General features: G+C 28.1%; 2 protein-coding genes across 3 annotated transcripts; one reads left to right on the forward strand and one right to left on the reverse strand.

Moving 5' to 3' along the window:
* The first annotated feature begins 11,180 nt into the window (after positions 1-11,180).
* On the forward strand, positions 11,181-12,726 carry LOC101248208 (uncharacterized). Its single transcript, XM_004241347.5, has 2 exons — positions 11,181-11,888; positions 12,221-12,726. The coding sequence occupies exons 1-2, from the start codon at positions 11,393-11,395 to the stop codon at positions 12,298-12,300; spliced, it is 576 nt and encodes a 191-aa protein (XP_004241395.1). The 5' UTR covers positions 11,181-11,392; the 3' UTR covers positions 12,301-12,726.
* Positions 12,727-13,371: 645 nt separating this feature from the next.
* On the reverse strand, positions 13,372-17,404 carry LOC544261 (phospholipid hydroperoxide glutathione peroxidase). 2 transcript variants are annotated; one of them, NM_001246871.2, is made up of 7 exons: positions 17,339-17,404; positions 17,103-17,249; positions 15,902-15,978; positions 15,067-15,128; positions 14,850-14,968; positions 13,898-14,065; positions 13,372-13,658 (listed from the first exon to the last, which is right to left on the reverse strand). In NM_001246871.2, exons 2-7 carry the CDS (start codon positions 17,229-17,231, stop codon positions 13,626-13,628), a joined length of 588 nt encoding a protein of 195 aa, NP_001233800.2. In that variant the 5' UTR covers positions 17,232-17,249; positions 17,339-17,404; the 3' UTR covers positions 13,372-13,625. The 2 variants fall into 2 exon arrangements, with proteins under 2 accessions (NP_001233800.2, XP_019069688.1); XM_019214143.3 differs by lacking the exon at positions 17,339-17,404 and having other exon boundaries at positions 13,421-13,658; positions 17,103-17,282.
* Between the last annotated feature and the right edge of the window lie 1,003 nt (positions 17,405-18,407).

Raw genomic sequence — 18,407 nt, forward strand, 5'->3', positions numbered from 1 at the left:
AGTGAAATACAATTTTCTCTAGCTTTATACAACAGAAGTGTATACATTGTGTTCCTGTTTTTGTATAAAGCGAGAGAAACATATATCTTCTTGCTATACACTTATAATTAGGCAACATACATACATTTTAATTCAATTCAACTGTATGCAAAACAAATTATACAATTGCAGCGAAATAGGCCAGTGAATTATACAATTATATATGTATAGCAGATTATACAGTTTTATGTGTGCTATGGAGCGCAATTATGTAAAGTTTGTTATACCATACAAATATAAATTTTTCATTTGCTATATGTAAAAGTTGCACTTCTTTTAAAGACGGACTAGTAAGGTAATTTAATTTTTTTTTGTCTCTTATTTTGCAAAGAAAACAGGTCCTTTAATGGGCCAGGGACCGTTGGACTTGTGGATTTGAAGGAGTTTGCTGAGTGGGCTGATTAAGACTAGCCACGTGGGTTGTTGGAATACCTCTTGTCTTCTAGTGAACCCCATATGCCAAATTATTGTTGTCAACGTGGCCATCAATATGGGACCCACACATTTTATGCTACCATACCCCACCCCCCACCCCCACCACCCTACCCCATGTAGAAAAGCTACTATCATGCATCATCATCATGATACATAATGATGTTGGATGTGATATATGGGTATTTTCACGACGTAATATATAAACGTGTTCTTTCATTTCATCTCAGCTGGTATCTATGTCTTTTAACTTTGTGTGTAGACAAGTAAACATGCTTTTAAAGTAATAAGAAAAATTATTCTTATGTGGCAAAATACAAATCAGTTTGAGTGTATATCATCTTCGTGATACATGATGATGAAGATTGTGATACGTGGGTATTTTCACGATATTATATATAAACGTGTTTTTTAATTTCATCTCAACTGGTATCTATGTCTTTCAGCTTTGGATAGGTAAAATTAAATACTCAAACTTATGTTATATAATCTATGTAGCATAATTTCGAAATAATATAATGTATATCACGTAATGTATATAACTTTATATAAATTTTTAAATATTATTTTATACATAACTAAAATAAAAGAATATAGATATCAGTTAAAGTCGATGTATGATATAATTTCTTTTTATTTTTATTTTTTTGTATGGATTTAGAAGACTTGGAGATTGACCCACATTATCTTCTTTAAATTAGCTTTATTTTGTGGTTCAATCAAACTTGGTTGCTATATTGGTTGTCCCTTTTTGTATTTTTGTTCTTTTGTTCCATAGGAGTTGGATCTAACTAATACAAATCAATTTTTAACATAAATTATGCAATTATTTAAGGCTCAAATAAAATATTACCACTAAACTTTCTCTTTCGTAAAAGTCATTTCACCAAAAAGTTCTATATAATATTACCTTTTTTAACCCAAAAAAGGCAATTAGTGACCTTAAAAATTAAGTTTAATTCGGATTAGGAAATTGTCATCATCTTTTGGTAATTTATTATATAAAAATAATGGCTTAATGGTCAAAATTCATAACTTAAATGACACGTATCATAAAATATTTTTAGGCTTATATTATTATAATAATAATAATATTATGTTTCTTTCTCTTTCGTAGTAGTCATTTTACAAAAAAAGCTATATATTATATTTTTCTTTTTACCAAAAAGAGCAGTTAATAATAATTAATTTAGAAAAATGAAGACTTGTTTGCCAAACGATAAAAGTTCTTTTTAATCTTATTTGGATTATAAATCGTCACCTCCTAATTATTTTATTCTATAATACTTTTAGGATATGATTCAATATATTAAAAACCCATCACTTGAATAACACGTATCATCAATTATTTCAGGCACAAATGATAATAATATCTTTTTTTCTTTTTAGTGAAAGTCATTTTTACCTTAAAAAAAACAGTTATTAATCAAGAAAAAATATTAAAATTATTGCTTCCTTTTAAAACAATAAAATTGTTATAAATACACCGTATTGAATATATCAGTATTTACTAAATCAGCTTATAATTAAGTACGTAGTAAAATTACACAACTGAGGTCTAAAGAGGATAAAATATAAATAAATTTTATCATTGCTTTATGGAGATAGATAGACTACTTTCGAAAGATTCTCTACTTACGTCCAACACCAACATACAAATTCTAAAAAGTTGACTTTGCAATCAAATAAGTAGCTTAAACAAACCGCATCTTTTCATTTTCGATAAATTTTGAGCTGTTATTAATAATATAACGTTCCTTATTTTATATTTAACAAAAAGTAAAATGAAAAAAAAATATATAAAAGTTGTAATATATAATGGACCAATCATAATACAACAGGTATATAATCAATTAAAAGAACATTTATGGGGTTCTCTTTTCTATAGTGCTCCATACTAAAAATTCCAATGTAACATATACATTATAACTATAAAGGTGATGTTGCAACTAATAAGAAAACATATCTAACAGAGGCAAATTCAGTATTTAAAGATTAATGAGACAGTTATTATTTTAATATATGTCTAAGCAAAACTTCTAATAATGATTAAGAAGTAATATCGTGTGATATGTGTTAAATATAAGTGCTATAATACGATTGAATTATGCATCACAGAAAATATCTTCAAACTATATACACAATATTTTTTGAAACAAATATACGTGCGCCCTCGCTTATATATATATGTTGGGAAATTTATTTTATTTTTTATTGAAAAAATTATTTTAAAAAAGAGAGTTTTATTCTTTTTGTTGAAGAAAATTAGTTGTAATTAACACACAGCAAAACTGAGCTGGAAGGTCAAAATTGCTTAGAAATAAATTAAGACAGGGTGGAAAAAAGAATATTTACCTAAAAAGAATGATTGAAGTGGTTTACATTACTCGATAAAGAATCTGATTATGTTCGAATCATATAATATAATAATAATAACAGGTGTAATATTTTTATTTATTTAATTATAATGTATAAGATTTGTATTATATACTCAATCATTGACAAGTTGAAAGTATTTAATTTTTCTTCTTCTCCACATAATAACACCAAACATATCATGAGGACTCCTGAAGATCCCCATAATATGCGGATCAAACATTTATATAATAAAATGAGATAAGACGCATAAAAAATTAAATAAAAATATAAGTTACTGTCATCAAAATATATTGTTACGATTACGATTATCACTATCAATTATCATTACAATAATCAACTGCACAATTAATATATCACTGAATCACTATAATTATTCACCATTAACATATTTATGTATCTATCACTATGAATAACCATTGTTAGTGACTAATATCAACCAACATTACCATTAATTACTATCGAACAGTTAACGTCAATCAATACTATTCTCAATCGACGTCTACGAATCATCAATATATTGTCATAGTTTTTTTAAAAAAATATGTATTTATACAAACATATAGTATCAAACTAATTTAGTATTTTATTTAAATATTATATTTATTATTATTATTAAATATATATTCAAACATGAAAAATAAATAATTCCAATTATTTAAATATAAATCTTAATAATCAGAGAATTTAAACATCTAAATCTCTATATGTATTTTAATTAAGTTAGAAGCTTAATCTTTAACAAACAAAACTAGGTCTTAAATAATCTTGAAGTTAAAGTATCATAATGGCCTCTATACGAAGCTTATTTATGTTAATTGCTAGTCACCTATATATAACGCAAAAAATAAGTCACCCTGCTATTTTTTTGGTTTTTAAGAAAATGATATACAATTTCTTTTAGTCAGTTTCGAAAAAAAAGATCTTTTTTTTTATAGCGATATTTTAATTTCAACTTTCATATGACATATATCTAAGATCACAATATTAAAAAATATTTTGATATATTTGACATAACTATAATTTAGAATCATTGAATCAAATTTTTTTTATTTTTTTTAAAAAATTTCATATCAAAACTCAATAATTCTATTTTAAACAAATGAAGTAAGCTTGCTAATTTTTTTAATACCAATTTGTCTAGCAGTTCATTGGCTTACATTTGCGTGACTGTATTGCCAATGGTTCTTTTTTTTTTTTTAAAGAAAAATAAAATACATAAGTAATCAGTATGAGTTTATGGGTTTTATTTATTTTATATTCTTGGTAGAGTATGTATGAGTTTATGATTCTTATCTATATATAAAAATATAATAATTTCCCATGGATTCTGCTTGATATTCGGAAAATAACTGATTAAACTATGAGATTTTTTCTATTTATATACTATATATATATATATATATATATATATATATATATGGAGTTAACATTTATAGGCATATGACAATTATTATAATTAAAGCCTTTAAATGTCTAGTGTTTCTATTAGGGCTGTGTATCGGTTGGTTCAGTTTGGTTTTAAAGTTTAACGGGTTGGCTTATTGATTATCGGTTTGTAGAGATGCTAAACCGTTATAGAACCATTAAGATATTGGCTTATCGGTTATTGATTTTTCGGTTTTTGATCTTTATCGGTTCGGTTATCGATTTAACCATTAAGATTTGACACAAAAGAAAAAACATTGAAAATCACTTAGAAACAAGGTGACAAACCAAATAAACCACGCACTTGAGTTCACAAGTTACATCTTGCTCAAAAGCAAACACTTTTACATTGTAGAATAATCAAGTGTTTGAGATAATAAAAAATAAAAGTAGGAAATTAAACTCCTAGTCGAGGACTTTATATGCAAAATGATATAAATATAATTATTTTAATTTACTATCGGGTTGTCAGTTAACCCATTAAGAAAAAACTTTAAACCGTTAAGAACCAATAACCCGATAACAAAAAAAATCAAAATTGTTATCAAAACCACTAATCCAATAACCCAATACTACAAATCAATAACTTTTTTATCGGTTCGGCTTATCGGTTTCGGTTCGATTTTGAACGGCCCTAGTTTAAACCGTTAAGAACCAATAACCCGATAACAAAAAAAATCAAAACTGTTATCAAAACCACTAATCCAATAACCCAATACTAGAAATCAATAACTTTTTTATCGGTTCGACTTATCGATTTCGGTTCGATTTTGAACGGCCCTAGTTTACATTGGTAGAGCTAAATTTTGTTTGAGGTAAGTTAAATTAATATCGATCAAAAAATTATACTATATATTATTTTTCAAAATATATATCAAAATTTCTTGATTTTTTCCTTGCGTTTTATTTTTTAAAGAAATGGAGGGAGACTAGTGCAAAGACATGCAAAATATTGTCCTAGAGAAAATGGATATAATCTCATGAAATATGAAGCTATGTGGATTAAAATGCTGAATAATCTTTATATATGAATAAAAAGAGAAATTATTAATTATTCTGTTTTCTTAATAAACAAATCCAAGTCTTATCTTAAACTAGACAGGATACAGTCACCATTAATTAAGTTGCTTACAATAGGGGCATCAGAAAAAAAAAGGGCAAAATTGTATATAATCACTCATTTTGATTAAATATATGTGGTTGAAATTTTTCATTCTCGTATACATTAATATATTCAGCGAAATTTTACAAATAAAGTCTGAAAGGTAAAATATATGTATCCCTTATTCATACAACGTAGAAATAAAAGAGACTATTTCTTAAAGATTCTTCGCGCAAATACAAAAATTAAACATTCTAATATATACTACTTGTCTCTTAATTAATAATCACTAATTTTTTTATTTAACTGATTTAAATTTACATTAGATACAATTAAGAGCGGATCATCATAAAATGCTATTAATTGCTTTACCAAATAACTCCAATCAAACCCTTTGTTACATTTTAAACCACTATACAAAATCCAATATATATCAAGTTATATTAAAAACTTTTTATGTTCTTTTTATTTTTTGTACCCTTAATTATAACAAATGTAATCTTGCCAAAGTGAATAAGACCCACATGTATCTCTATTGAGGCACAAAGACAACAACCTCACATTTATATATGTTTCACGTGAAAAAAAAAATTAGAAAAAAACATACAATAAAGTTTATGTAATATACCTTTCTATCATCTCTTTTTACTTTATGAAAAGCAATTTACAGCTTATATGCTCTTTTATTCTCTTAAATTATCAACCACATATATTACCTATACTCCCTCCGTTTATTAGTATTTATTCACCTTGAAACGTTTCACACATCATCTAAAAAATAATTATTATTATACGTATTTTATGACAATATTTATTTAAATTAATGGTTTAATATATATTAGTTTTAGATTTTGAGACATAATTTTAGAGAATAAGTAACTCACGTCGAAAGTAAAAAATAAAAATTTATTATTAAAAATTAAAATACTAAACAAATAAATATATATATAAAACTGCCACTAGTTCAACTTATGAAGTGTTATCTTATTAGACTCCAAAATTTTCTTTTGAAAATAGATGTGGAAATCCCAAAGGATCATATTAATTACTTTCTTCGTACATAGACAATATAGAATTAAAAGTGAAATGTTTTTGCGCTAGTCTTAATTAAATTTAACAGTTATAATTAAATTTAAAAATCAAATAGGTAATGAATATCTTATGAGTTGAATCTATCGTATTGGATTTATCTAATGTCTTTTTTATATTTTTTGTCTAATTTGTAGGATATTATATTGTGGGAGATTGAGTTTATGAGTCCGGAGCCTTAAACGGTATAAAATATAATAAAAATTTCAAAATAGTATATAAAATTTTATATTAATCAAAACGGTAAAATTGCTGGAACAACAATGATTTTTTCGTCGGAGAAAGCAAAATAGATACTATTGAAGCGATTTTGCAAAATGTGATTTTTTCTTTATAAATTTTTTTTTGAATTTCTTTTGGTTTTTTAAAAATGAAAATCGCTGCTTTTTTTGAATTTTTTTTAAAAAATAAAATCGCATAGGCAGCGATTTTCTTGAATTTTTTTTTCCAAGACTCTCGAATTTACCCTAAGCACAGAAAGTGATACCAAGATAAAAATTATAGCAACAATGAATTATCTTAAATTCCAAAGAGATATAAATATATTATCGAATTTTCACGAATCCATATATTAAATGAAATGGCATATTAGACAAAATACACAACTAACATATAATTAGCCTTGATATCAGATAAGTTGTGATTATCCATTTTGTATAATTTATACATATCCTTAATTACGTCACCCCTTTTAAAATTTAAATATATTTAATGTTGATTATCTTAAGTTATAAAATATAATAGTATCACATTTTTAAAAAAAATTGGCCGAATACAACTTTCTAATGAAGACAATTATCATTTAATAAGTATTACTATAATAATTTGTAGCTTTTTTCTGTTGAACTATGTAAGTTATAACTTATAAATTAATTTTGACTTTTGTTGTCAAATATACATTAAGATAAATTGAATAATTTACAACTAACAACATGCAAGATACACGAGAATTTATTAAAATTAACGGTTATTTTTTGTGGTATTTACTTCACAATTAATTAGAAATTTATCATATCATTAATAGTGTGGCTTTTCAATATTTTTTTTTATATATATATAACGTTCAAAAAATAATAATGAACCAATCCGTTGAGAATCCTAAAAATAAATGCTTCGTAAAAAACATTTAAATGCAAGGTAGTAATCTATTATGCTGACATAAATGCTAAAAAGTGCTTTAAAAATAGCTTTTACAGTATTATTATTTTTTTATAGAAAAAAAATATTTCAATAATCCCTTAATTGAAGGAAAATGAAATTAACAAGTGGAAGAGTGAAAGTTGAACTCAATACCTATATCCACATTTAAATTTATATTAAATCAGTTAATTTAATTTTAATAATTGATAAATATATTACGCCTGAATTACATATATTTTATACGGAAAAGGGCCTAAAATTTCTTTAAAGTATTGAGAATAGTATAAAATTACTCTTCATCCGCTCCAAAATGCCTTTCTCATCCACCTATTGACTTCAAAATACTTTTGTCATCCATCTTTGGGTTCGAACCACTAATTTAACGGTTTTAAAATTAAATTGGTTAAATATTTTTTAAAGTACTTGGCGCTCAACTATTGATTATAATTTAATTTATTAATATAATTTTTAAATCAACCCACTATACACTCATTACTAACTAAACACCAACCGATTAATAAATCAATTATAATATCAAAATCGCCATAAACACTACTAATACACGACGAAATGATAGATTCCTGAAAATGACATCAAAAATTATTCGAGTCCGAATCGAAACCCCAGTTAAAATGTAAGTTGAGCAGCTTATTTAGAAGGACACTTTCAATATGATTCTCTTTCAAGTTTGAATTCAAAATTTATGACAAAAGGTAATGAAGTAGTATATCCCGAATTAATTCACTACACTTTTTTTTAATATAATTTTATAAATATTTATGAAATTAACAAGTGGAAGAGCGAAAGTTGAAATCAATACCTATATCCACATTTAAATTTATATTAAATCAACTAATAATTAATTAATATATTACGCCTGAATAACATGTATTTTATATTTATTAATTTGATATAACAGAGGCAAATAATTTTTTACCGTTCGAGTAACATCATTGACTATTTTTTTCAATTTTGTTGAGAAAAGTGCATATATCTCTAACTAATAAATTGTGTAGCTAGTTTCCAAACAAGTAGAATTAGTAGTAATACTTTTTCCATACTAATTGGGAGTGTCACCACACCAAATACTCTATAATAAGTCTAAAAAGTGAGAGAAACAAATATTTACCACAAAATTAAAGAATCAAATAATAATTGAAAGGTCTCCAAATGTTGACAAATCTAACAACAACATTATAACGTGGGTGGGTCCAATAATCCAACTATATTCTATGAAAAGAACACTTTTATTTTTTGAATTTTCATTTATGTTTGGTTAATAAAACTATACTATTAAGAGACTATTTGGATGAACTTAAAAATTAGTTAAATTAATTTGAAAGTTAATTTTTGATTTATTAGAGCATTTGTTAAATATCAAAGTAATATATTTTAAATAAAAAATAATTTATTTTAAGCTAAAAGTTAGGTGAAGAGTGTTTTTTTTTCAACTTAAAAGTCATTTTATAATAAATGTGAATATTATCTTTTTATAAAAAAAAAGTGTTTACTAGCACTTTTTTGCCAAATACATCAACAACTTTTTTTTAACTTCAATACTTTTATCCAAACACATAACTACTTATTTTAAAAGTAAGTTTCATCAAAAATACTTTTTAAAAGTTACTTTTTTAAGCCCATCCAAACGGATTTATTTGATAGGACAGGTATTTATGATGAAAGATTTTGAATAAATTATATTTCTATTTGATCTAAAGGTATATTATATATAAATTTGCAATTAATATAATATATAAATTAATTAAAAGAAATGTTAAATACTATTAACATTAATATGGAATATAACTATGCTAAAATAATACAAGTAAAATAAATCACTATTTACAAAAAAATTCATCAAAAAAGAAGTAAAATCCTTCACATATATTATGAAGATTTCAAGAGACTTCACGAAGATTTCAAGATCCTTTATATATTATTGAGATTTTATTATCTTTCATATATTACGGAGATTTTAAGATCCTTCGTACGTACATGACTACGATCATTCCTACTTTTATTACACAATTCCATAATAGTAGAAGATCTATTATTTTAATTATCTATGTTGAAAGTTTTATATTGGTTTTATTTTTATTTGATCTAAAAGTATGTATTATAATTAGTAACATAATATATAAATAAAAATAAATATTATCAATATGAGTATGATAATTTAAGAAATATCTAGCAAATACATTCAAACAATTTCATAAATTAAATTACTCAATATGAAAATTCACCTTAAAATAGGTAAGATCCTTCATATAATACGAATCGTATGAAGATTTAAAGATTCTTCGTAATTTACAAAATTTTCAAAATCTTTTATAATTTATAAAAATTTCAAGTTCTTTCATATATTACGATAATTTCATTTCTAATTTTATCATGCAATTTCATAATAATAGAAGATCTACTCTCATATAGTTTATCCACTTGCATTTTCATTATCCATAGGCAGGAATTTTAGTTATCAAAAATTACTTTAATCCTCATTAATCACGTAAGCAAACGAATTTTTAGTAATAAAAGAGTAATTATCGTTCCACGTAACATGATAAAATGGAGGGTACCAGCATTTAGGTCTTATGGTCCATCAAACACCAACGTGTCCTTTCACATTTTTTAATTTCTGTCATTGCACAGCTGTCCATTTCTTTATGGGCCACGTATACTTAATCTTACATTTTTAATCTCAAAATTAACTTAATGTCTGACTAATATGATTTGTTTAGAGTTGAAACAAATGACGGGAAGGGTATTAGGTGGCGTCTCAGTCAAAAAATTTGATTAATTCAACCAAACATTAGGAAAGAACCTTCTTTTATTTTTCAACTAACTCAAATCATTTTCTTCCCGCGAGAAATTATTCTCTAACCAATAACCAAACGAACATAATTTAAAAATATTTTTATGCATATTATCAAGTATTTATAACAATAGATGCTTACAATTATATTACATCATATAACCATATAAATTAGCTTCAATAAGCGGGGGTGAACTCAGCGTTATCCGTCAAATGTTCAAGCATCAATTAATCTCGTCTTGAAATATGTATATGTCTATATAGAAATAAAGATATATCTGTATAAAATTAACTAGAGCACCCAATTAACAAATAATTTGACTGATTTATTGACTCTTGAGTAGGCGCTTAAATTTTTTTTAGTGTTGTTGAGCCTGAGTTCAAATCTCACTATTTAAATCTTACAACCTTAAAATTCCTAATTCTGTCACTGTCAGTAAGTCCAAGACCTCAAGCGTGTATTCTCAAACACACATCAAATAGATAAGTGAACTCTACAAAATATATCATCTTTTTTTAGGAAAAAAAGATAAACATATCCCGAACTATCGTAAATGGGTAGATACCCTCCGTCATATTTTTGGATATGATGTCGCTATTGTGCAAAAATGCGAAATATATATCCTTTACACTAATAGATATACACGTGTCATAATCTTATCTACTGACTCGACATTTATCAATTAAGAAATATCATAATCGAAATATATCTAAATAAAATTTATTGAGACATATCGTAATTCGAGCATATCCAAATAAAATTAGACACAATAATGTTGAAGAGACATGTATGTGTGTATAGTATAGTATGTACATAATCTCTCTATAATGGGCTATGTGCATCCACCCTATGAATAGCTGGCCATTATTGAGGAATTTTCCCTTTATATATAATCTGAGTCTTCCTTGTTAAATCATTACTTTACTCTTACAGAGAAGAGAAAAACACTCAAAAAAGTTTGGAAGAAAAAAAAATGGAAACTTTTTCTCATCTATCATCAAGATCCAGGTCTTGTGAGAGCTTTTTTAATGATGGTGTTGAGCAAATACCAGGGGAAGTAGTGGGAGAGGAAGAAGAAGAAGAAGAACAAATGGAGGAGATTACCAACACACCACAAAGTGGATGGTTTAGGAATGTTGAGGAGCCATGGTTGAATAGTAGATCTCAAAAGAAGAAGAAAAATCAAGTGTTTCTTGAAGGGTATGTAGAAAATTCAGATGAAGATGAATTAGGGAGGACAAAGAGTTTGACTGATGATGATTTAGAGGAGCTTAAAGGGTGTTTAGATCTTGGTTTTGGTTTCAGTTATGATGAAATTCCTGAGCTTTGTAATACTTTACCAGCTCTTGAACTTTGCTATTCTATGAGCCAAAAGTACCTTGATGAACAGCAAAAGTGTTCTGATGCTATGTCTGATACTGGTTCTTCTGGATCTGGTCATGTTGCTAATTGGAAGATCTCTAGTCCTGGTGAGTCTTTTTTTCCCCCCTCTCTCTAGGGTTTTGTATCTGTAACAAGGGTTTGTGAAAAATCTTGTTTTTCTAGTTAGATTCTTGTTAAAAAGCTTTCATTTTTATGTAGTAAAGGTGGAGTCTTTGGAGTTATAAACTCTTTGTTCCTTAACTTTTATGCTTTTGTGTTACAAAAGACTATACCCCAAAAGGAGAAAATGAAAAAAAAAAAAGGGATCTTTTTGTTATGTGTTTCTTGTTTTTTGTTGGTTGGGAAGGTGAAGATGATGAAAAATCTTCAATTTGTTGCTCAATTGTCACTAATGTTGATACATTTTGTAATACCTCAGGTGATGATCCTGAAGATGTGAAAGCAAGGCTGAAATACTGGGCTCAAGCTGTGGCATGCACTGTTAAATTATGTAACTAAAAAGGGAAAAATGGAAGCCAAGAAAAGCTTAATGCAAGATGAGAGGGGAAATGAAATGATCTTTTCTTCATATGAAAGAGTACTTGTGCTGTGGTCTCTTTGCCTGGATCCTGAAAAAAAAAAGGCTATGGCCACAAGGCCAAGAAGAAGGTACCTCATGCTTTACCTGAAGATAGATTCAAAAAGAATCATGTCCATGATGGGTAGGCAAAGTTTAATCAAAATCCCAAAGTAGATGAAGAGGAAGGAAGAGATGTTTCAGGGCTAAAAGATTAACCAACACATGGACTAAAATCGATATAACTTTGTGTATCAGTTTTAGTCCCAAGATTGCAATTCTTCTTCATGTTTTAATTTTGTTTTCTTATGTAATGCTGATCAAAATACTGTTCTTGGTTATTAATAAATCAAGTTTCTTCCTTGTTATATGTTCTCTTTTTGAGTAACAGAACTCAATCGCGTTTATCAATCAATCTACTTACATGTCAGATACGTTTCGATAATGTTCCAACAGTATCTTTGAAACTTTTAACCGAAAGTCTTTTTACTCCAAAGGATAAAAAAAAATGAAGCATATTCTAAGATATCCTTGCAAGTTGTGGTTAATTGGTAATTCTGTGAAGGAATCAAATCTCTAATAGAACTTTGTAAAAACAGTTGTTAGTTGTTGTCGTGTGTTTAAGATTTGACGGTAAAAAAATTTCTTGCACAATAGCACACAATCTTTCTCCCGAATAGTCAAAGCTTAGTGTACTGTAGTTCTTCCATGTGACATATGGCCACAAAATAAAGTAGTTCGTTATGCGTATCTTTAATTTAAAGCCATAAAATTAAAAAACGTAGCAAATCACCCTATCTTTGCGTGGAGTGGCAAATGAACATTCCTCAGTACTTGAAAATCTTGAAACACATTTTAAGAAATTGTTCTCATTAAGCAGCAAAAAACTCAACCTCATTTCTAGAGCAATGAGAGTCATCATATTTCGTAGAACAACGAATATCATCGTTCATAGCACCAACAATAATCAGTTTACCTACGCAAGACATCCTGCACACAACTTATTTCTTATTATTAAGGCGATAACATACTTGTATATCGAGCAACTACAGTCCCGAGTCATTAAAACAACTACTATGCAACTTTTATTACAAATTCATGGCAATGAACGAGTTTACACAACCAAAGTACATCAACAAGGAAAAACTAAGGGGGTGGGGTACAAGCTCGCTTGTTTCGTAGGCAGGGAAGAAGGAAAAAGATAGAACCATGAAAGCACTTCCAACTGAAGGTCAATACATATGCTGAACTTTCACACCTGTAGTGCTCAAGCCACACCCAACAGATTTTTTATGTCTTTCTGTAAAAGGACAAGAAAGAGGAAAAATTAGTAACATATACAGAGAAAAGAAGGTTTCATAAATGTTTATCTCAATCTGGTTCTTGGATTTTACTAATATTTCTCTATCTAATGAAACATAATATTCGTAGACTGGTAATCTTCATTATGTTACTTCTGCAGTATATCATTATAATAATGATGGAAATTCGAGAAAGGTAGAATATGAATGAACAAACGAAAAACAGTTGAAGTTTTACCTCAAACTGAAGAGGTGGTGTCTTGGGTGCATATCGTTCCACAACCTTTCCTTCTTTGTCCACAAGGAATTTGGTGAAGTTCCACTTGACAGCACTTCCAAGGAAACCGCCTTTTTCTGATTTCAAGAACTTGTAAAGTGGTGCAGCATTATCCCCGTTCACATCAATCTGTGGAATCAAATAACTTCCTTAAATGACATGGAGTTTATGACAATATATATACACACGTGACGTAGCAACTGAGAATACAAAGGGAGATAGTGATGAGTTTCATCTTTGGATGGTTTCTGAGTTTCATATTCTGTTCTATGGCTTATTCGGTAGCAAGTTTTATTAGAAGAAAGAGGAGATAAGAAATAGAGAGACAAGGCACAATCTTGGTGCAGTTCTCCAATTATGAAACAAATACCTATTTACTTGTTCGAGTAAAAACAAAAAAGAGAGGACAGGAATATAGTGGGTTGATAGAGATACATGCTCAGAAAATGCATATCAGGGCTGAACAGAATGATACAACTAACTTTTGCACAAAGCTTCCAAAGTTTGGACTGTTCACAGAGCAACTTAAAAGTAGTTTGCAACTTATATTACGTTCTCTGATAATAACTTCATAAATCTTTTTATAGATGTTCAGAGGTTGCAAGACAACCTTTAAAAGAACAATAGAGACTCTGCAGAGAACATGTATCCACACTAGAATACCCAAAGTTTTATGCAGTTTCAATAGTATAGTTCAACAGTATATCACCAGAAATTGATCAGAAGGTAAAAATAAATTGTTGATTCTTGAGACGCTAATATTGTTGGGGTGAAGAAATTCTTATGTGCAGTACCGCATAATATGCTGCGATCAAGTTTTTTTTTTTAAAAGCATTCAAAGATGAGAGCTACCAGTCATCTGGAAAATGATTCAAAATTATACGGTTTTGGGCTGTCATACAGTAGCTGTTACCTTTTCAAATACAGGGAATTCAGCTTTGAACCTGGTGCATACAGTTTGCTGAATCTCCTCATTTGTTCCGGGTTCTTGCCACAGGAACTGGTTACAAGGAAATGCTAAAATTTCAAAACCTGAAATAGCACTTTACTGGTTATGTTTATGACCACACGATATGGTTTAATAGAAATTCATCATAGATTGGAACTGCAGAAATAGACGAATTGTCAACCTTGATCTTTGTACTTCTCATACAAAATATTCAGCTCCTTGTAGTTTGAATCTGTTAAACCACTGCAAGGGAAAAAGGATACCACAATATAGGTGAAGACTGGAAAGATTGTCTTCAATAAATTTTTGTGATTCATTCCCTATTTAAAGTATAAATAATAGCTACTTTTAAACTTCAACCAAACAACAATACCATTGACCTAAGAAATAGAGGCACTTACCAATTTCAGAGTGGGAACCATACAAATACTATTATTCGCTTATTCAACAGTATAAGGTGCACAGGTGGTTCTCGTTAATTTAAGCTTTTCTTGAGCATGTGGTTATAGACATTATAATATATCATCATCAATCAACATCAACATCTAAGACAGTTCAAAACTATGTGAACACTAATCTCAAATTTTCGTTATTGCATTCTTTGCAAAAATAAATAATTATAAGTTAAGTAAGTTCAAAGAACCTGCTAGCAACTTCTTTAGTCAGGGAATCCCAGAAAATAATGCAGGAGGATCAACGTGTCGTAAATTAAAATAAAAAGAAACCTTTTAAGGAATTTTCCATCTACCAAAAACATGCAAAGACATACTAATCAGAATAACAGAAATTCATCCCTAAACGAGTACATCTAGTTTGTGGCAATTGACATCATCATTGTACAATAAAACTTAAATGCACCCAGTAGCACAATATTTGACATAGTATACACTCTCCAGAAGTAACTAGACCTTAGTCACACTTATATAACTCATAAGTCTAATTAGTGAAGCAGTGGAGACACTTCTAAATGAAAACCAAGGAAAAAGCCAAGACAGAAACTAGATTACTTCACTTACCATTTTGATGCAACATTGACAATAAGGAGAACCTTTCCCCTATAATTGCTCAAAGGTACCTCATTTCCCTGTATATCCTGCATTTTCAATCTCGTTAGCAAGCTTAAATACCATGTTCTAATATAAAAAAAGAAAACAACTTTTAGACAGAGTTGCTTAGTTCTCTCATAATTTGTTAATCCTCAACTATTCAAACCTTTTGAATTCCAATAGTTAGTTAAATTTCTGAAAGTTCATAATATAAGTAATACAATCAATTATGCCTAATGATAGAATTATAACTCAGATTATGCTCTGAACTAGTTTAACATAAGTACCGAACTCCAAATAAGTGACTAAAGATCCAAGTTATATAAAGCGGCAAATAACCGGAACTTGAATTACCTGTCCAGAAAAACTGAACTTCACTAAATCCAAATTAAAGTCTACAACAACAGCATACCGGTGTATTCTCACAAGTTGGTCCAGGAAGGATAGAGTATACATGAACCATACCCCTACCTCATGGAGATAGAGAGGGTGTTTCCGAAAGAAGCTCAGCTCAAGTAACAGATTAAATTAGACTCTAGATAAGTGGATCATAAAATTGAGAAATGCAAACAATATTTCAAAGTGAACCCATTAAATTAGACTCTACTAGATAAGTGGATCAAAAAATTGAGAAATGCAAACAATATTTCAAAGTGAACACAACCAAACTATGGTTCTGCAAGCATGCACAAACTGTCTTAGGGTCTCTCCTCCCCACTATCAACACTATCTTTCCACACACCAAGCACACACACACAAAGAAAGAGTTACCATCTACATAATTTCAAGAAAGAGATAGAATATAACAAGTGGGTACTAGAAAGATGAAACAAAATGACACCAAAATCCAAACTTCAAAAGCAATATTCAATAAAAATTGAATCTTTCTTCAACTTTCAGCAAAAGAAACCAAAACAACAAGTGGGTATTACAGATATGAAACCAAATACCACAAAAATCCAAACTTCAAAAGCAATATTCAATAAAAATTGAATCTTTCAGCAAAAGAAACCAAAACAACAAGTGGGTATCACAGATACGAAACCAAATAACACCAAAATCCAAAGCTCAAAAGCAATAAGCAATAAAATTGAATCTTTCTACAACTATCAAGAAACCAAAACCAAAACTTGAAAACTCAAGAACAAGGGAAACCCCAAAAAGTGTATACCTTCACAGTGAAATCATAAATAGATTTTGGTGATCCTTCAGCCATAAGAGAAAAAGATGGGTATCTATAGAACAAGAACAAAGCAAGAACAAGAAAGAAAAGAGCAGCTAAATTGGTGAAACTCAGCATCTTCTTATTCTATCTAACCTATGCATATATAAGTCAAAAAAAAAATTAATTAAATGGGGTAATCAAAATCAAACAAGATATTTGGCAATGAAAGCGAAATTTATTACTTTAATTAGGAAAATGTGCTCTTAATTTTGGTAGTTGTTGTTCTTCCATGTGATTTATCAACTGTTGCTGACAAGCAAGGCAAATATGAATATTTTGAGTTTTGTCTATTAAAAGAACTTTTATTTTTTTATTTTTGGAGTTTCTTTTTTTGTTGAAATTTGAATTTTTTACATTTTTCTGCCAATTGAATATTTAAAAACTGAACTTACCGTAAAAGAAATTGTAATTTACTTAATTATTTTAACTTAAATAAGTAACAAGCCTTAGAGAATATGAGCAAATAAGTTTAAAACTTTAAATCGAAATTATTTAGTGTGAACATTTTAATTATGTGTTTAGATATTTAAACTATAAAAGTATGAGTATTTAAATAAGATATATTGACAAATTTAACGAGCCGTGATATAGTGAATCTTTGGTGGATTACTTTTTAGTTAAACTGAGTCAAGCAATAATCTTTTAATTATAATAATGTTTTTGTATACTCTATTCTTTTAAAATTTCACAAATTATGCTATTGTTGTTGTATTTTTTTTTATCCAAATTTATAAATTTGCCCCTATTCTCTATTCGAATCAGCTTTTGTAAACTTTAATTCAACGGGATAGACTCTTAATCAATTTATTTACCACATTCTTTGGTGCAATTCACTTTATAAATCTTTATTATTTATTATGTAGTTCTTTTTTCTTTTATAATATTTTTTTCTCTATATACTTAATCTCTTCATACACATGATTCATTTATATTTTTATCATTTAAAGTAAAATAGGAGTCCCATAACTAATTTATTAGTAAAAATGATATTATGGCCATACATGAATCTCTCCCTTAAATGGACACGTATTGGTTTTTATTTATCACGAGGAATACCTAATCGAAGAATTTTTGTTTAAAAGGTTTGAAAAATAAAAGTAAAAATGTGTAAATAAGTCTTTAGAAATGGAAACTTCCAATTCTTAGGATTTAGAAATCAAATTTTTAATGCTTTCACTGGAATTTGAGACACATGCACATTTTATTTATCACGAAGACCACCTAACTGACGGATCTTTGTTTAGGAGACTT

This window comes from Solanum lycopersicum, chromosome 6 (assembly GCF_036512215.1).
Source record: "Solanum lycopersicum chromosome 6, SLM_r2.1".
NCBI classification, from domain to species: domain Eukaryota; kingdom Viridiplantae; phylum Streptophyta; class Magnoliopsida; order Solanales; family Solanaceae; genus Solanum; species Solanum lycopersicum.